This window comes from Pelobates fuscus, chromosome 7, assembly GCF_036172605.1.
Source record: "Pelobates fuscus isolate aPelFus1 chromosome 7, aPelFus1.pri, whole genome shotgun sequence".
Taxonomy (NCBI): Eukaryota; Metazoa; Chordata; class Amphibia; order Anura; family Pelobatidae; genus Pelobates; species Pelobates fuscus.
In genome coordinates, this window is record NC_086323.1 from 208839813 (window position 1) to 208861166 (window position 21354).

General features: G+C 43.5%; 1 protein-coding gene across 2 annotated transcripts in view; it reads right to left on the reverse strand.

Annotated features, from left to right (window-relative positions):
• OLFML2B (olfactomedin like 2B) overlaps positions 1–21354 on the reverse strand; it is a 117894-nt gene that overhangs the window by 68471 nt on the left and 28069 nt on the right. For both annotated transcript variants that reach the window (XM_063427129.1, XM_063427128.1), the window contains exons 3-4: positions 13617–13724; positions 8927–9103 (exon numbers count right to left, since the gene is read on the reverse strand). In XM_063427129.1, coding sequence (XP_063283199.1) covers positions 8927–9103; positions 13617–13724 — 285 coding nt within the window. The remainder of the gene's footprint in view (positions 1–8926; positions 9104–13616; positions 13725–21354) is intronic.

Here is a 21354-nt window from a genome sequence, read left to right on the forward strand (position 1 = left end):
CCGTATCCACGACACTAGACCAACTTCACATCCCCAAATTCCACTTGTCAAAAATCTTATGCCTCCTGCTACTACTCCCAGAAAACCTCACCCTAGCAAAAAAACAGATCGCAGCTCTTACTATACTGGCGGCAAGGAACTTGCTAGCACTGCACTGGAAATCACAGACCTGCCCATCCTTAGCCCAACTCCAAACCAAACTCACTCAGTACAAAATCTATGAAAGAATGGCAATAGTATCCCCACAAAAGAAACTTGCATTTGACGCGAGCTGGGGAGACTGGGAGGGGGAGGTGGACGAAACAGGAGGAAAGCCCTGGCAAAATATGTAACATAGTACAACAAAAAAGGAGACAAAGTTAACAACTTCTTCACGAATGCAACAGGACCCTGCTTTTTGGTGGGGACAGGACACATACAGTGCACATACGGTAATCGTACAACACTCTACCAGTACTCTCACACTCCCCTTCCCCTCCCTCACCCACCCCCCGCCTAACCAGATTTCCCCCTCCCCTACCCCCTACCAAGTTTTCACCCTACCATAGGGGCTACCCACTTACCCACTTATATACGCACTCAACAAAATTAGGTACGACTCCAGCACCTCCCAACCCGCAAACTTGGTACTAGTTGACGTAAAGAACCACCACAAGCCATACGGCTTACAATAATAACTAAGTCGGCTGAATCGACCACTTACGTTCACAACCTTGGTTAAGGGAGGATCCCTTTGCATGGCTCTCACTTACGGGCCAGACTGCATAGACACCAAAGCGACACTGTACACAAATTAGCAGTTAACCAGCTTACGCATATACCCAATTTTACTGTGTCAAAATGTATCTATGTATCAATTCCCCCCTGTATTACCTCCTGTTCTGCCAAATTCTACGGATGTGATGGTTATGAAAAATGCTGAAACTATGTACCCCCCGCTAACATACCCCTTTTTCCTTCTGTACCCCTGACCACATTTTGAAGAAAATAATAAAATACAAATCTGAAAAAAACCCAAAAACTTTTCTAAAATTAGACTATGTGTAAAGGAGTCATTATCAGACTGGAGCAATTTAAATGGAGTCCAAGAGAAATGGGATTATTTAAAAGTTGCACTGCTGAAGGCAACATAAAATTGCATTAGGCTTGTCGGTAAAAGCAAACAAATTAAGAAACCACTGTGGTACTCCGCAGATGTGGCCAAAATAGTAAAAAACTAAAAGTTAACATTTAGTAATTATAAAAAAACAGAGTGAAGAAGACAGAATGATCTATAAGATTAGGCAGAAAGAGGCTAAGCAAGTTATAAGAGCTTCCAAATCACACACAGAAGAGAAAATAGCACAGTCAGTTAAAAAGGGGACAAAACATTTTTAGATACATAAATGAGAAAAGAAAAGTAAAACAAGGATTAGTTAGATTAAAAACAAAAGAATGAAGGTATGTAGAAGAGGATAAAGGTCTAGCTGACTGCCTCAATTAATATTTTTGTTCGGTATTTACAGATGAAAATGAAGGAAAGGGGCCTCAGTTAGGAAAAAGGACAAATGAGTAATTTGTTACATGTGAGTTTACAGAGGAAGAGGTTCTATTTCAACTGTCAAAAGTAAAGACAAATAAGTCAATGGGACCTGATGGAATACACCCAAAGCTATTAAAAGAGCTTAGTGGTGTACTACGAAAACCATTAACAGATTTATTTAACCAATCATTGTTAACAGGAGTAGTCCCAGAAGATTGGAAGTTAGCAAATGTTGTGCCCATTCACAAGAAATGCAGTAGGGGGGAGTCGGGCAACTATAGGCCAGTAAGCCTTACTTCAGTAGTGGGGAAAGTAATGGAAACCATGATAAAGGATAGGATTGTTGAACATCTAAAAACACATGGATTTCAAGATCAGAGACAACATGGGTTTACTTCAGGGAGATCATGCCAAACTAATCTTATTGATTTTTTTGATTGGGTAACTAAAATTATAGATCAGGGTGGTGCAGTAGACATTGCTTACCTAGATTTCAGTAAGGCTTTTGACACTGTTGCACATAGAAGGCTTATCAAAAAACTGCAATCTTTAAGTTTGGATTCCAATATTGTTGAATGGGTAAAGCAGTGGCTGAGTGACAGGCAACATAGGGTTGTAGTCAATGGAGTATATTTGAAGCTTGGGCTTATCACCAGTGGGGGTGGAATGGGTTAACAAAAAAAAAATGCTCCCAAAAACAGTCTCTATACCCTGAATGCAGCTGCTCTATTGGTGCAAGGCAATAAATTGCTAATCATAGAGCATATACAGAACTAAAGTGATAAGCTATCTTTAATGATCCCACTTGGGGAATAGAAAAAACAAAAAGCTCGGTAGTAGCCCAACGCTCCGCTATTTTAAAGCGATAAAATGCTAATCATCGGGCATATATAGACTCAAATTAAAAGTAATTCTTTATTAATCCCACTTAGGGAGAAGGGAAAACTAAACATAAACATAGTTCTAGCCAGTGGTCAGTGTAGAGACTACTGTACAAAAATGTGAACAAAAATGTGTAAAAAATAAATAAAGGATTACATCCGTAAGTCTCCAATAAATGCAATAATCACGCCATATATATATAGAGGCCACAATAGGATTGGAGTGACTGCTATCAATAGCTTCTTGGTAATAGAATCAATGTAGCCAGCGACATAGAGCAAAGAGCGTGGATACTAAGAGATACACTGTATCCTTAGAGAGTACGGGATACTGATCAAGCCTTAGAGCAACGTGCCTGTATTTTTTTTTATTTTTTTTTAATTCTTTATTTTCAGTTTTGGTGCAACATTTTGATCTTTACAGATAATCAAGAAATCAAGGTTCTGTGTAGCTCTAGGTTCGCACCATTTTGGGTCAGGCAATAACAGTAGTGAACAATAGTAACATGTTAAACAAAACATGGTAATCAGCATCTAGATAATATGATGTTTTGTGCGTCTTAGTGTTTGAGATGGGACTTCGTTGTACAGCACTAGCTCCCTTCAAGTGTGGTTCAGGTGGTGATGCAACTCTGTGAGAGGGTTGTGTCTGAGTTCGAGTCGTGGGGCGGCATGGTTGCGTCAGTTGCGTGTGTTATGGTCAGGCTCGTTGTGATGAGCTGGGTATAGGCGTCAGCCTGTGTTAGTGGAGGTGAGCCATTGCTGTAAGTGGCTTGTTGGGTTAGTTGCCCCTAACCAAGGGGGCTGCGGGGGAGGGGGGGTGAGTTGTCGGGCGCCCTGTGGTTGCAAGTGTGATGTGCTGGCTCTCGTTGGTTGGCTCTCGTTGGTTTATAGAGGGTGCGTGCGTCAGTGGCCTGCGGTGCTTAGATATGTATAACGGAGGCTTACAAGTACGTAAAATAGAACAAAGCATAAGTAATAACATAAAACATAAGTAAAGTCACGGAAGAGATTCAAAACAGAATATGTGCACCAGTCCTGGTAGCGAAATCTGTGGTATCAGTCCATTCCAATCATGGTACAGGGTGTTGGGATCCGCTGGGTCTCGGTTCCGACTGGGCGGACTTCCCGGGGTCTCGTACTTCCATTGGGGGGCCTTCCCTGGTTAGGAGGGAAGGTGCTTCCTCCATAGAGGTTAGGACGTGGGTGGTGCCATCTTGGGTAACCTCCAGTGTCCCGTTAGTACCCCACCTGTATGTAATTCTCGCTGCTCGGAGTTGTGTGGTAAGCGGCCCATATATTTTGCGCCACATAAGGGTGGCTTTGGATAGATCCTGAAAGAACGTTAGGGAGGCATTCTCAAACAGCAGTGGTGTCTTGCCTTTGAGCCCGGCCATTATTTGTAATTTGTCTTGCACTGTGACACATCTGAGGATGACATCTCTGGCCGTTGGAGTCTTTAGGTGGGGTGGGGTGGGCAGGCGGTATATCCCATCTAGAGCCATTTTCTTTACCGCTGTGTGTGGAAGTACTGTAGTTAGTAGGCGTCTGACGTAATGCGGCAGCTCTTCAGCCGATATCTCCGCTGGGATGCCCCTGATCTTAATGTGTGAGCGGCGTTGGCGATCTTCCATGGTTGACATCTTGAGTGACAGGTATGTTTGCTGTTGCTGAAGTTGTTTGATGGAGTCTTCCATCGTGTTAACGTGAGTATGTACCGCCACTAGTTCTGTTTCCGTGGCTTTCACCTTTTCTGCCACCGTGTGTAGTTCGGTCTTGATAAGGGCTGAGTCAGCTGCCAGGAGTTTGTGGATGTCTGCTAATAGGAGCTTTAAGTCACGTTTGGTGGTTGGTGCAGAATCATCCGTGGGTTCCAGCAGTGGCTGCAGTGGTGTTTGTAAGTGCCCTTGTGAGTCAGGCCTGGGTTGTAGTGGGTTGAGTGCCCTGTCAGGCTGTATTGCCCATGAGGGTCCCTGAGAATCCGGGCCTTGTGGTGTCTGGGTGAGCAGCTGCAGATTTCTGCCCCCTGCCGTACCTTGAGGTTTCTGTGATCGGCGTCCCATTGCCGGTATATGTGTCCGGGCGTTGGATAGGTCCAGGGAGCCTGAGGGATCAGCAAGTTCCACTGGGTGTTCTCCCAGCAGGTCCTCGAGGCCCAGGATCGTTGGGGTATAGTAGGCCCCGGTTTTGCGTCTCCGTTTCTGCACTCGTTGCGGTTGAAAGAAGGGCATCGGGAGATTCGGCTCGGTGTGCTGGTGCCGATGGGGTATGTGGCTAGTACGGATGGGTCCTTGAAAGACCGATATTACGGGGATTTTGTCCGCAGGGTTTGGGAGCTGAGAGAGATGGCGTCCGTTCGTGTCGGGTAGCAAGCCCCGCCCCTCCGTGCCTGTATTTTTACAGATTGATGTTGCCTAGTGGGGGAGACCCCCTTGGGTAGATTAATATTGCTTCCTACAGTTATGGGACACAGAGAGAGAGTTGTGGGAGGGGGGGGGGAGTAACAAAGCGGCAGTATTGTGCCATGCTAATGCTGCAAAGTTAAAGTACTGCCATCGGTGAAGTACAGTCCTAAACCCCGATTGCAGCGCTCTATTAGATTCCCCAGCGTGCAGAGGAGACGGGTGGTGTGTTTGAGTCTATAGTCGCCCGATGATTATCATTTTATCGCTTTAAAATAGCGGAGCGATGGGCTACTACCGAGTTTTTTGTTTTTTCTTTTCCCCAAGTGAGATCATTAAAGATTGATTATCACTTTAGTTCTGTATATGCTCTATGATTAGCAATTTATTGCCTTGCACCAATAGAGCAGCTGCATTCAGGGTATAGAGACTGTTTTTGGGAGCACTTTTTTTAGTTAACCCATTCCAGTCTCTTCTATATCTATCATTGCTTATGGGTTAGGTCTTATATACCCTTCAACCATCACGCCCTCGGTGGGCGATTGTTATTATCACTCACTGCGGTTGTATACTCATTTGTGTATGAGTGTGTAACACAGACCAAATTGCGAATATTGATCGCCCCTCTCTGAACATGTTCGACATTGCTCTGTTCGGTTAGTCGGTAAATCAGGTGTAATTCTGCAGAACATCAACATTTTCAAATTTGGATGAATTGCAGTTAGGTCTGAAATAATCTTCTCCAAATCTAATATAGAATTGCGTAATAACAAATGCAATAAATACAATATATACCCCATATCCCTTTCTTGATATTTTGTAAATATATTTCACCCATTTACTTTTTTTTCTCTGGACCAGGATGTGGCAGAAGTCTTAAAGCCATTCAGGATCCCTGATGTAAACCTATTTTCAATGTGCTAAGTGGGAAAGAGTCCCTATGTACTATCGTGAAGGTACGGTAGTACGGCACTTGCGTTGTGCTGACAGCTGCAAGCGATACATCTGTTCCCACTTGGCCAACATTCAGACTTTCTCGCAGCCGTCCTCACTACGGGCTGCGGAGAATGTGCAGAAAAAGCAGTAATAACACTTAATTTTCCTAGATCACGTTTCAGCCTCTCTCACCCATGACAGCAAACCTCGAAATAAATAGCTTGACGTTTCCTTCGGTGGAGAACAGATTTTGGATTTGTCAATGTCACAAGCTACTGGAATAAAACACACCCCACAGACAGGCTAATTCACTAACTGGAGAATTCAAACAGGGATATTTACTAAACAGCATATTTAGGAACTCTCACACTTACTGAAGGTTGCTCCAGCCGAGTGTGGATAATTCAGCCAGAAGCGTTCGGTGTCGCATTTAAAGGATTCAGAATATGCACAAGGCACCGATTTTAAACTGAACCGGGTCCCAACAAATCCACTTGCTTACTGGTAGTATTAGCATTCAGCAGGCAAATGGTTGAAAAACCCTCTGGGTTAATCGTGCGGGAACTGAAAAACACGTGCTACCCAGCCATTATATTAAAAGAGTTTAAAAAATAAAATACAAATTTATAGAGGTCAATTTGACTTCCATGTTACTAGAGATGCAAATTAATCTCCATCTGTCAAACTTTGGGTGAGGAATATCTACTAAACAGTAAACAACTTAGCTGCTTTCTGTAATTATAAACTAGCGACTGTGCAGCCATCGCACGGGAAAGCGGACAATAAAATAATAGGGGGATGCAGAGCAGGTCTTCCCACTGTGACCCCACCAGTGGTCAGCATTTGAATAAATGGGGCCGTTAATTTAATCACAAAAGTAGATCTATGAGGGTTGCGCTCAGACATTGTCCTTGAAGGCTGCAAGCGTAGCCCTCTGCTAACCACTCCATTTCTGCCTTGATCCATAAAACACAAACTGATTTAATGGGTCTCCAGGACCCAGTATTGGCTAATGTATCTGAAATTGGCCGCTTCTAAAGAGATAAAAATAACGAGACAGTTTTTCTATGACTTGCAATAAAAAGCGACTGAATACTTGTCCGTAGAGACACTTTATTCTGAATGGAGACAGGCCTTTTTTATACTGTAGCTGTGGAATTCCTTTCAAATCGTACAGGGCCCTGCATTTTGCATGTTACACTCATTGAAATATTATAGGACACTCTATGTGTAATTAGTCATGAAGTGGCTCTCCAACCAGCACTCTGGCACTCAGGGTCCTAGCCAAATGTGAAGTCCCTGTCAGTAGTACCTAGCTTGGCCACACACTTATTATCATCTTATCCTACTCCCCAGCTTATTGAAATATTGAAAAAAACGAATTCAAACTGCTTTTACTCTGCATTGTCCAACTATTCAAGAGGGGAGCCGTTGATCAATTTAATGCATGAACCGACAGTCGGGATCGTATTAAATAAATGATGCCCAAGAGGAGGTCACTAGACTGTACATCATTGTAAGCTTTTTCGTGGCACCTCGTTGGACCAATAACTCACTGGTTCATTTGTATTTATGTCACTGATCGAGCACGCTATACATCCCCTAGGATTCCAAATATTAGAAGAATCACATCATGAAAAACGTTGTGAAGTAATGCTATTAAAATTAGAGGTTCTCCAGAGCCAAACAAAAGCACTAAGTGGCCCCGGCTCATTCAGAATCGGCTATTGGTATTCATATGATAGTAAGTTCTAAAAAAATTACTTTTCACCCCAGAAGGATGGAGAATTATTTCTAACACCACTTGGTGTAAACCAAATTGAGAACTTATTTAGCTTCCAGATTGACATGGATGGAAGGCTGGTTTGAATCTGCTTGGAATGGAACCTGAGATCTTGAAGTTTTATCAGGCCCCATGTTAGTGCATCAGCCAGTCAGTAGTCTTTTCTTACAGTTTCAAAAGTATCTTCAATAGCAGACATAATATGTCTTTTAGCAAAATCCAAGGGTCTTGTGAAAGTATAGTATATATTGAGAAGAATCTTCTTAAAGTGTTTCATCAATGATCAGATACCTGTGCACCAGCATGTGCAAAACTCAGGATTGTGGTTGCATAGCCATTATCTTAATTAAATGTCTTATCTCTATGGATTGAGTGTTATTGTGTTTTATAACTCTAAGCCCCAGACAGAGAGGTTCTTATATCTGCATACTGTTCAGGGGTGGAGGGTCAGTGACACCTGGGTAAAGGATTTTCATGCTTTTTTGAGAGTTAATAAACGAACCCCATGGCAGGTGGCTGGGTGGGTAAAGTGTATGGCTTTGATGTAATTATATCTGCAGAAAACAGTTGATCATTGAAAAAAAAAAAAACACACATTTTTAAACCTCATGAAATTTAGGCAGCCAAACCTGATAAACCGTGGATAATTGTGTAAAAAAAAAAAAAAAAAGCCTATGCGGGTAGGGCCATTTCTACTAAACAGCCAATGGCTGCTCACTAATAAACTATGAATGGGCAGCTATTGCCATGGACATCAGGTGAAGTCTTAAACTTAAATAATGTTATTTAAATGACTATTAATTTCATACCAAATGGTGGGGGACATGACTCTACCCAACACTCATAATTGAGGTCAGGTTTCCCCCACCCCCACTTGGTGACTAGCCCCAATTAAAAGAGTCTGCCTACCCACTCACCTTAATAATAGTGAGGTGGGCACATAAACCTAGTAAAATAAAATGTTATACTTACCATAAGATGTCTTCTTTCTTCTGAAATCTTCTTTTCTTCAGATTAACAAAAGTCCAAATAAAGAAATATTAATTCCGGACATCTCCATAAAACAACAAACAAAACCCAATTCTCAAAAAAAAAAAGTGACAATACAAATCCTGCGATCCATGAAAAATGAATCCGTGAGAGTCCAGTGTGTGGAATAAGCGTGCAAGGCGGTAAAATTCCTCATAAGGCTTTACCACCCTCTGGAAGCTCAGTCAGAGTTTTCTCATTGGTTGGATTGTAAGTCAACCAATCAGAGCACTCTGAGAGGCAAGTCTCACTTCCTTCAAGGCTTGCGTGGGAATATTCCTTTAAACTCAATGCTAGATTTATGTACTCCTGCTTTTACCTCAATAAAATCCACCTGTAAAATAACAATCCAAAATAAATTGTTTTAACTCACATGTTTACGAGTATACACTGCTGCTGCATCTCGCTGCAGAGTCTTTCCGATGTCGGGGAGATTATTATCAACTGTTTTAGTGCAATTTTCTTTTTCTTTCTTTTGCATCTCTGTCAGAATTTCGTCCACACTGTCTTTGATTTGTGCTTGTTCTTTGGTGAGGTTCTTTGATATCACCTGAATTGGCAAAACATAGAGGAAGTATATTTATCTCCAGTGCTGATCTGAAATGGTTCCCCTTATGACCAGACTTCTGAGATGATAGGTGTGAACATTTCATTGAAGTGGTGTGATGACATAACTAATGGTTTAAACCTGAAATACTTTGTCTACTTGCTATTTTACACAGCACAGTGAAATGCGTTGGCACTTAATAGAACTTCATAAGAAGGAAGGCTTGTCCTAAATAATAGTATTGCAAGGAAAAGGTTACACCAGCAATAAGAATAAAGACTTTAAAGATTTCAAATATAATCTATTATGACTAATATTATGCTGGAATATACCATTTGCATAAAGCTGGCCCACCTTTATAGATTCAAATTAAACCTGTCTAAAGTTTAGCTCAAATTGGATTGAATACTAGTATAGACTAACTATGTAACACTCTTACCATGTCATAGTCCTGATTATCATTATCTTGCAAGTTCATGGGAACAGAAAATATCATTTTTAGAGGGCACGTCTCCAATCGTCAACTAGTAAATTGCAATTGGCATTGCCGGTTCTAAGATCTCTGAGGAGCCTGTTTTGTTTGATACAATGTTTAAAAATGCTTAGTTATATTGGTTAGTAAATCGCAATAAAGCGTATCTTTTCATACAACATATAAGCTGAGTTTTACATATATGTATATCCAGCAAACATAAATATTAAAAGAATGTTGACTCACACCGGTAAAGAAAACCGATACTGCTGGATATCGCAAAGGACCATGATTTGTTTGTGCTTCCACAGCATTTCTGCTTTTTGACATTTTATAATTAACGGACAAATGTTGATTCAAGTTGTGACATCAAGATGGGACACAGCAGCACAGACAGGACACCAACAAGTTTCGAGCCTCGAAACAATTCATGAGCGATGGTCTCTGACACTCCAGACCCTTAAATCACATTAACTTGCTGAATTGACATGTGAAGTGCCTGCTCTCTTTTTTTATTTTACAAAAAGTGCAGATTTCCATGGAAATGGAAACTTTTATACATTAGCCTGGTTACACCCCCTGGCTGTCAAGCAGACACCCGGTCCTGTTACTTCCTGGTTGGGTTAGCTTATTTGCATGGAACTCGAGAGGCAGCAATTGCCCAGAGCACCTGCTTTGCAAAGACTTCTTATTGAGCTGCATTGGAAAGTCTTTGATTGGACAGACACAGAAAGTCTGGGCGGGGTTAGAGGTGGAGGGCTTGCAATGACTGCAGACAAATATCTGCAGGTTTGCAAGCTGATTTCAGATTAACCCCCAAATTAAAAAATGCATCATTAAATGCACGCACGTTTTCATTGGGGCGTATCTACTAAATTGTGTTTGTTTCTTTTTTTGTTGCATTTAGGCAGTGGAGTGTCTCTTTAAGGCTCAAAACTAACCGCTTGCCTGTGGTGCTGTGTCCCAGCCTGATGTTACAATTTGAATTAACATTAAATAAAGGTATTGTTTTTGTATACACTCTTTACCGGGTTTTTCTATTTGGTGTGTTTGTTGGATGTTTCCTAGAAGGGGCCGCATTGACTTGCGCTGAACATACTCTACGTATCGACCTTGCAGTGAGATGACTGACACTATTGTGTTCCGATATATTACCCAGCCGTTTCAAGTCTGTTCACACGTTCAGTAATTTTGCTGCCGTTGCCAATAGGGCTTATGTGATTTATTGTCTGCTCGGCTTCAATATTAATATTTAAACTGAAGATAAAAGGAATTTAATATAAATTTGGCTTAAAGTAACGTGAAATCCCATGGCCTCAAGGCTGGATTTGGCATAGCACTGTGTGGATCCAATTCACATGCTTTTATGTTGGTTCATCTCATAATGGGTGGTCTCTTGTCCTTCTCTTGCTTATAATTGAAATGGTTTCATGTAATATTTTCTGATGTGGGTTTTATGAAAATTCATTGTTTGGGGGTTTGGCCTTAGAAATCCTCATTTAGGTTACAGTTATGTGAGCCAGCAGAAATGGAGATTTTCCTAACATCAACAAACTGAGGTAGAATTGATTATTCGTGAACACAATCTCGAGTCCCCGGCACTGACAATCCGTCTGTAGCTGTACATTAAATGTTTCACCTCCTTCCATTCACCAGCACTCAATAGATTGTCATGAATTCAGCGGCTGAAGTGGATTTTCAGAACAAGATAAATGCTAAACGTAATAAATATATAATATAGAAATACAGATTGATTACTGCTCCTCCTGTCTTTCCCTCTGTTGGATACACTTCTTCTGTTATCTAAATCACTGAAATCTGCAGCAATATGAAATCAACAGCCATACACGACCTCTTCATCTCTAATTCCCTCACACTACCAGCACTCAGGCTGTCCACCTCTGATAGTGCTACCCCTGCTTTCTTATGTTTCGGTGGACTACAACTCTTCCACACTCCCAGACTTAACTGTAAACAAGGTTCCCTGAATGTACCTTTCAACCTATTGTCCCTGCCCTATCCTTTACTTCCTTTGAAGTACACACATCCGCCTATTTAAAGGGAAACTCCAGTGCCAGGAAAACGATCCGTTTTCCTGGCACTGGAGGGTCCCTCTCCCTCCCACCCACCAATCCCCAGTTGCTGAAGGGGTAAAAACCTCTTCAGTCACTTACCTGAGGCAGCGGCGATGTCCCTCGCCGCTGTCTCCTCCTCCGTGCCGCTCCTCCTACTGGCTCCGTCGGCCGGCGGGCGAGACTGATCCCGCCCACCGGCCGAGGAGACCTAATGCGCATGCGCGGCAATTCCGCGCATGCGAATTAGGCCTCCCCATAGGAAAGCATTGAAAACGAATTTCAATGCTTTCCTATGGGGATTTGAGCGACGCTGGAGGTCCTCACACAGCGTGAGGACGTCCAGCGACGCTCTAGCACAGGTTTCCTGTGCTATGGACCAGGAAGAGACCTCTAGTGGCTGTCTAGTAGGCAGCCACTAGAGGTGGAGTTAACCCTGCAAGGTAATTATTGCAGTTTATAAAAAACTGCAATAATTACACTTACAGGGTTAGGAGTAGTGGGAGTTGGCACCCAGACCACTCCAATGAGCAGAAGTGGTCTGGGTGCCTGGAGTGTCCCTTTAAACCCACTCCTTTAAGAATTGCCATCATTTATTGACCCCCCTTCCCCCCCCCCCCCCCCCCCCCACGATTAGCCAAGATTATTCATTGAGCACTTTTCTTCCTGGCTTCCACTCTTCTTGTACTCCTTTCCTTGTACTTGGTGATTGCAATATCCCAATCAAAAACTGCACTGATGCCTCTCGTCTACTCTCTGTAACCTCCTCCTTTGGCCTCACGCAATGGTCTAATTCAGCAACCCAAGCAGCAGGAAACACTCTTGATCTTGTGTTCACAAATCTCTGTACCACCTTGAATCCCTCCAATGTTCCATTTCCTCTATCTGACCACCGCCTGCTGACCTCTTACATCTGCATACCCCGTACCCAAATTACACCACCCTCACCACATCAGCCGTGTGGTAACCTAGAGCACTTCTTCATCAACCTTCAAACTCTCCTATCTCAAACCTCACCGGCCCTAGTTCTACAATTCCACCCTGTCCTCTCAGCTAGACAGCATGGCACCTCCTATACTCAAACACATTTCCTTCAACCTTCAAACATGCAACTGAAACCCCGATTCTGAAAAAGCTCAATCTTGACAGTAACTACCTGAAAAAACTACCACGCCCCATTTAGCTACTGGCGTTTGCGTCCAAGATCCTTGAGGTACTTCTGTATGTGAGATTGACAGACTTACCCGAATCCAACTCTCTGCTCTACCCACTTCAGTCTGGTTTCTGCACTCAGCATTCTGTGGAAACGGCTCTGACCAAAGTATGTAATCTATTCACTGCAAAATCTTGTGGTCGCTATTCTATACTAATTCTCCTTGCCTCTTCTCTAACATGATTAGGGATCCACTTCACTCTCCTACTTTCCAACTTGACCACTGCCCATCTGCAACGCCAACATTCGTCAGAGGATAACTTGTTCCACCTATGCAACAGTTGGGGTGTACGATACCACCTTTTGATTAGTTTATTTTTGGTTTATAGTTGGATTCTTGCAATTTTGAGCTCAAGGTGCCTTGAAGAGCTAAAACACACATTTTGGACCATTGTTCAACTGTTCTCTTTTTTTTTTTACCTCACCTCCTCTAGATTGTAAGCTCATTCCAGCAGAGTCCTCCTTAACCACTTGTTTTTTGTAACCGTTTTAGTTGTTTCTTATTTGTTTATTGCTACTGTTATAATTACACAGTAATTGCACTATATAATTACCAAACTATATAATAACAAGCATAATAGTAAACAGACAGGGTTTTTTTGTTTAAATTGAGCTGGGAAACAGAAGACAGGATGAGCTAAGTCGTCGTTTGCTGCAGGAAAATTCGATGTTACAGTGGAATGCTTACTGTGGTTATGTAAATACAGGAACATGCTCCACATAAACTTTAACGAGACAAATAACTCTGTATCTACTTACCTCTTCAAGCTTCTCTACGCGACTGGAAATCTTCGTGGTTACGGTATGCAGCTTCAGCAGGTCTAGCCCATAAAAAGCCCCTTCCAGCATCTCAATTATGGTCGATAACTGCAAGTCAATGAAACAACTGTGACCAATTGTGACTTCCCAAACGTTCACTAGCCCAGGACTGAGGGGCAAATCACTTACTTACGTCTCAATCCCACAAACATTGGTGTATTACACATTACTTTTCTAGAGGGTTGGCCAAGGCTACATAAAAGCTTTGTATGACTGGTGTGAGAGCCCCCTGCCCCCTCTGTCAGTTCGGAGAGCAGTTAGGATAATCACACAGATAAAAATATTCTTGTGATTCATATTCGGACAAACTGCAACTCGGACACAATTTGACTGATTTGGTTGCTAACTTGTATGACGTGAATTTCATTTGTGACTAAATCCCAATATACGTGTCCGTTACCAATCTGGTCTACTAAACTGCTCCCGAATGAGGAATCTTTAAATATGGCAATCCAACATAGGGACACCAATTTAGGGAGCTATCTGCTAAACAGCTGGAAGATGAACATTAAGAAACGTTTAAAAACACGTAATTTAATTTGCCCAATTATAAAAAAAACAAAAAATTCAGACGAGCCAAATAGCTCAATAGGCAAAATGCAGTTAGTCTCGATATAACCTCAACAGAATGTATCTAGCAAAGGGGATGTGTATGAAGTAATATGGGAATATTATAAAAGGGACACTATTTTCACTGCAATTCTGTATTATACCAGCGTGTTGATTTATTACAGCTCATTGTATTCTTACAGCTTATTGTATCATTACAGCTTATTGTATTATTACAGCTCATTGTATCATTACAGCTCATTGTATTATTACAGCTCATTGTGTTATTACAGCTCATTGTATTATTACAGCTCATTGTATTATTACAGCTCATTGTATCATTACAGCTTATTGTATTATTACAGCTTATTGTATTATTACAGCTTATTGTATTATTACATCTTATTGTATTATTACAGCTCAGTATTATTACAGCTCATTGTATCATTACAGCTTATTGTATTATTACAGCTTATTGTATTATTACAGCTTATTGTATTATTACATCTTATTGTATTATTACAGCTCAGTATTATTACAGCTTATTGTATTATTACAGCTTATTGTATTATTACAACTTAATGTATTATTACAGCTTATTGTATTATTACAGCTCATTGTATTATTACAGCTTAGTGTATTATTACAGATCAGTGTATTATTGCAGCTTAGTATTACTACAACTTAATGTATTATTACATCTTATTGTATTATTACAGCTTATTGTATCATTACAGCTCAGTATTATTACAGCTCATTGTATCATTACAGCTTATTGTATTATTACAGCTTATTGTATTATTACATCTTATTGTATTATTACAGCTCAGTATTATTACAGCTTATTGTATTATTACAACTTAATGTATTATTACAGCTTATTGTATTATTACAGCTCATTGTATTATTACAGCTTAGTGTATTATTACAGATCAGTGTATTATTGCAGCTTAGTATTACTACAACTTAATGTATTATTACATCTTATTGTATTATTACATCTTATTGTATTATTACAGCTCAGTATTATTACATCTTATTGTATTATTACAGCTTATTGTATTATTACAGCTTATTGTATCATTACAGCTCAGTATTATTACAGCTTATTGTATTATTACAGCTTATTGTATCATTACAGCTTATTGTATCATTACAGCTTATTGTATCATTACAGCTCAGTATTATTACAGCTTATTGTATTATTACAGCTTATTGTATCATTACAGCTTATTGTATTATAGCAGCTTATTGTATCATTACAGTGTAGAGGAGCTCTAGTTCTAGCAGGAACGCTTCACCGCTGGTCACTCCAAAATATGCTCTGGAACAAGTAAAACACTCCAAAGGGAACAGCCAAACACAGTAAAATAATCCAGGAATCTCCCACCTCCTCCCCAGCAACTGGACGACATTCAGCTCTGGGGGAATAGATACGGACAGCCCATAGCAGGAATGAGGTTAACGTCCCAAGGATACTCTATATGAATCCTGTATACTGAGCTATAATAATACAATAAGCTGTAATAATACAATAAGCTGTAATAATACAATAAGCTGTAATAATACAATAAGCTGTAATAATACAATAATCTTTGATAAAACACTGACCGTACAATAAGCTGTATCTAACAGAATGGACCTTGGGAACCCCACTCGTTAGGACACTCTATATGAATCCTGTATACTGAGCTATAATAATACAATAAGCTGTAATAATACAATAAGCTGTAATAATACAATGATCTTTGATAAAACACTGACCGTACAATAAGCTGTATCTAACAGAATGGACCTTGGGAACCCCACTCGTTAGGACACTCTATATGAATCCTGTATACTGAGCTGTAATAATACAATAAGCTGTAATAATACAATAAGCTGTATGTAGCGGAACCCTATTGTGGCTGTCCTCCCTGTATTGTGAATTGCCCAGTGATTATGGTCCCTGGGAGATAGTGCCCTTTAAGGGACTGAATTGGGGCTTATGGACTGCTACCATAATGTACTGACCCTTTAAGAACTACTTTTGGACAGGTGGATTGTATTATACTGTCCCTAGCTCTTTAAATACTTTGTGGACAGATTGGTACTTTTGTATATGGCACTTTGGACACATTCGAAGCTGTCGAAGCTGTCGAAGCTGTCGAAGCTGTCGAAGCGGTCGAAGCGGTCGAAGCTGTCGAAGCTGTCGAAGCGGTCGAAGCGGTCGAAGCGGTCGAAGCGGTCAAAGCTGTCGAAGTTACCGAAGTTGTCGAAGTTGTCGAAGTGGCCGGTATCGGACAAAGGACCACGTGGCGGCGGCCATTTTAACTTCGAACACTGCCGACCCTTAACATCAACTCCACTTCGACACTTCGACTAAAGTCGAAGTACAGGCACACTTCGAATGGGACGTAGCCGTTTTTATGCCAGGAATTGACCGACAGCACAGCCCAAATCTATGGAACTGTTTTGGGCAAGAAAATGTGCTTGCGGTCGGTCATAAAGGGACCTCCAGCTAACTTTTGATCTGCTGGAGGGATTGGGACGATTTTTGAGAGGATTACTAATTAAAGGCTGCTGATTCTGAAAATGCATGTTTTATGTTTGTAGCACAAATATTATAGAAGTTATGAATATGGTGTAAAAGTTATGTTTGAAACTGTACAATAATGGGATTATGTGTCACACTAAGGGGAGGGGAAGTGTGGGTTGTACCCAAGATACCATTGGTTGTTTTATGCCTCCCCCTGGGTGTGGCTTGTCTGTGTACAGTTGTAATAAAAGGCAGGCTGGATGTACCAGCCAGCAGTTCTGTTCCTGAAACTGTGTGTCGTCCAGTTATTGGGATTGCTGTGGGGATATCGCTGTGTTACTTTGCCTGCTGGAAACTCTGCCTATGGATTTACTATTGCCTTGTTCCTGAGCCTTCCTGGGATCGTCAGTGGAGAATAGCTGTGGGATATCAGCTCTCCGCTACATTGGTTGGCAGCGCTGGGATCCAGACTCACAAGGGAACAAGGATTAATGGAATACGGATGGAGAGTGACTATGCCAAGCTTAAAAGATCCACGCTAAAGGACTTACTGGAAGCAAGAGGGATTGCAGCAAGCAACAAAAAGAAAGCAACTCTCATTGCAGAAGTCATGGCAGAATACCAAACCGAGGACAGGGCAATCCCTGAACAGCAAAACACATCGGATGGGTCAGAACAAGAAGAATTTCAAAGACAAGTGAAATGTAGACTGGCCTTTTATGGAGGAAAAGAAACGCTTGACATTATTTCCAGGACTATGACCGAGGTGCAAGAATTTATGTGGCGCCAAAGGCCACAACCATCCACAGTACGGGACACAGCAAATACCAACAATATAGAGGGTAAGATAAAAATTCCTTACCAAGCGTTTAAAAACTATGTGGAGGCGGAGGAAGACGCTTTCCTCCAAGATTTTGAAAGACTGTGTGCCTTGCATAAAATCAATACTGAGGATTGGGTACCTATTTTGGCTGGGCGGTTGTCTGGGAGGGCAGCCAAAGCTTATAGAACTGTACCAGATGAGGAGATCCGGAACTACAGCCGAGTAAAAGAGATTATATTGGCCCGGTATGCCATAACACCAGAGGCATACCGAAGGCGGTTTTGAGAGTTGAAAAAGGCAGATAAAGACTCACATGCCGAGTGGGCTTGTAGGTTGCAGCGGGCGGCCCTTGGCTGGGTGCAAGCCAGCAAGGCTCGATCCATGGAAGATGTGATACAAATGTTGCTCATGGAACAATTCTATGATGGGGTAACAACGGAGGTACAGGAGTGGGTAAGACCGCAACCCTGTATCCCTCACAGAGGCGGCTAGGAAGGCGGATGAGTACCTAGATGCACGCAGGTCACAGAAACCAGTAGCCCCAAAAGTCACAATGAAAACCTTTGGGGGAACAAACTACCCCCCTGTACCACCCCGACAGCTACCACCACCACCACCGGCTGTGCAACCACGTTTCCGCCAACCTAGCTCTGGGCCCTGTCATCACTGCCAGAAGTGGGGGCATTACAAAAGAGAGTGCCCACAACTCCGAGACCGATCCTCATGGATCCGACCAGGGCCCCCACCACCCCCGAGAGCCACTGCCCATCACTACCAGGAGGAGCCACCAGTTGCTTATGGCTCCGCAGTTCCTGTCACCACCATAGAACAGTGGGAGGTACTACACGAAGCTAACCCACTACAAGCCCATGCCGATAACCGCCAGCACCACAGACAGACGGTATACCTGGAGGGAAAAGCAGTACAGGGGCTCCGAGACTCTGGTGCCACTATAACCCTGGTCAAAAGCCACTTGGTCGCTGACAAGGCTAAGACTAACCGGACTATAGCCGTCAGAGTTGCTGGGGGAGCCGTCTACCGGCTGGACACTGCCAACGTCCATTTGCATTGGGGAGCGGGGCATGGGAGGGTGGAGGTGGGGTTGATGCCCCAGTTACCCGCAGAGGTGGTACTGGGAAACGATTTGGGAAAGCTCACATCTGCTTTTGAGCCACAACCCACCATCACTGAGGAAGCACACCCAGTGGTCACCCGACAACAGGCCCGCACCCAGGACTACAACACACTGCCGGAGATCCAGGTAAGAGAACCTTCCCCTTCCCTAGACTGTGTCCCCTGGTCCCCCCCTAACGAATTTGCAGCAGAGGTGATAACTGACCCTACCTTGCAAGTATATAGAGATAAAGTCACCTCTGATCACCCTGGGGCAGAGGGGGAAAGATTTGTATGGGAGGGGCAGCTGTTATACCGGGAGTCCGACAAGAAAGTAGAAGGGTCAGACCCGATTGTGTTAAGGCAATTAGTGGTACCACAGAGGTACCGAGCCAAATTGCTGCGGATAGCACACGACATTCCGCTATCCGGGCATTTAGGGGTTAGTCGGACCAGATACCGACTGACGCAAAATTTCTTTTGGCCGGGAGTTAGCCAGGAAGTACGGAAGTATTGTAATACCTGTGACACGTGCCAGAGGGTGGGGAAGAGGGGAGACCGGCGGAAAGCAAAACTGCATCCGCTACCGATAATTGAGGAACCCTTCCACCGAATAGCGGTGGATATCATAGGCCCCCTCCAGAAACCTAGCCCTTCCGGCAAGAGGTACATCCTCACGGTGGTAGACTACGCTACCCGATACCCCGAGGCAGTGGCCCTGACAAATATCCACGCTGAGACAGTGGCCGAGGCCTTGATGCAGATCTTCTCCCGGGTAGGGTTACCTAGGGAGATCATCTCGGATCAGGGTACTCAGTTTACTGCCGAGATCACCCAACAACTCTGGAGGCTGTGCAAAGTTAAGTCCATTATTAGTGCCCCATACCACCCCCAGACCAACGGGCTCTGTGAAAGGTTCAATGGCACCTTAAAGCAAATGCTCCGAACCTTTGCTGAGACCCATAAGGACTGGGAGCGATTCCTGCCGCACCTCCTCTTTGCTTACAGGGAAGTGCCTCAGGAATCAACGGGATTTTCCCCATTTGAGTTATTATTTGGGAGGAGGGTAAGAGGACCCCTAGATCTCATCCGAGAACATTGGGAGGGAGACCGGAGTGCAGACGGTACCCCCATCATACCCTATGTGTTGGCACTTCGGGACCGACTGGAGGCCCTAACTAAGACAGTAGGAGAGAACCTCCAGGCGGCCCAGACGCGTCAGCGTACATGGTATGATCGGGGCGCCAGGGACCGTAGCTTCCAGGTGGGACAGAAAGTTTTAATTTTAAAACCTGTCCGACATGATAAGCTGCAGGCCGCATGGCAAGGCCCTTATAGAGTCGTGGAACAGAGATGTGACACCACTTACATAATTGGCCCCTGCACAGGAACTGGAGGGCGACGCATGCTCCATGTGAACATGCTAAAGCCCTACCGGGAACGTTCAGAGGAGGTGACAGCGATTTGTGCACCCACCTCCGACGAGTGTGACAGCCTTCCCCTTCCAGATCTGCTGGAAGATGGGAAGCTGTCTGGAGATTTAGGAGAAGTTGCACTGGGAGACCGGCTGAGTCCACAGGAGCGTATCGAGGTACAGCAGCTGTTGCGAGAGAAGCAAGACACTTTCTCTAATGTACCTGGGTACACTCCTCTGGCAACTCACCGGGTCGAGACCGCAGGGCAACTACCCATGCGCCAGACCCCCTACCGCATCCCAGAAGCGGTGAGAGAAAACATGCGCAAGGAGATCGATGAGATGCTCCAACTGGGGGTGATAGAGCCCTCAGATAGCCCATGGGCCTCTCCGGTAGTCCTCGTGCCGAAGCGAGACGGTACGACTCGCTTCTGCGTGGACTATAGGAGATTAAATGAGAAAACCGTGTCAGACGCCTATCCTATGCCCCGGATAGACGAGTTACTAGACAGAATGGCCAGGGGCCAATACCTCACCACTATTGACTTGTGTAAAGGATATTGGCAAATCCCCCTGGCCCCAGACGCCATCCCGAAGTCGGCCTTTGTCACCCCATTTGGCTTGTATCAGTTTAAGGTCATGCCATTTGGGATGAAAAACGCCCCAGCTACCTTCCAGAGGATGGTAGATCGACTTCTGGATGGATTCCAGGACTATACCTGTGCCTACCTGGACGATATTGCTATTTTTAGCAATACGTGGCAAGAACACTTGTCTCATATAGGAGCTGTACTAGACAGGATAAGGGAAGCTGGTTTGACCCTGAAGCCAGCTAAGTGTAGTATCGGAATGGCTGAGGTGCAGTACCTGGGACATAGAGTAGGGTGCGGTAAACAGAAGCCTGAACCTGACAAAGTAGAGGCCGTAGCTCAGTGGCCCACCCCTAGGACTAAGACCCAGGTGTTAGCATTTCTAGGGACCGCGGGGTATTACAGGAAGTTTGTCCCCAATTATAGCGCCCTGGCCAAACCCCTCACAGACCTGACCCGTAAGAACCTTCCCCGCCAAGTAAACTGGACCCCGGAGTGTGAGCAGGCATTCCAACAACTGAAAAATGCACTGATAAATGCCCCTGTCTTGGCAGCTCCCAATACAACTAAAAAATTTCTTGTTCACACAGACGCTTCTATGTTTGGATTGGGAGCAGTACTGAGCCAAGTCGGGGCCGATGGCGGAGAACATCCCGTGGCTTACATCAGTC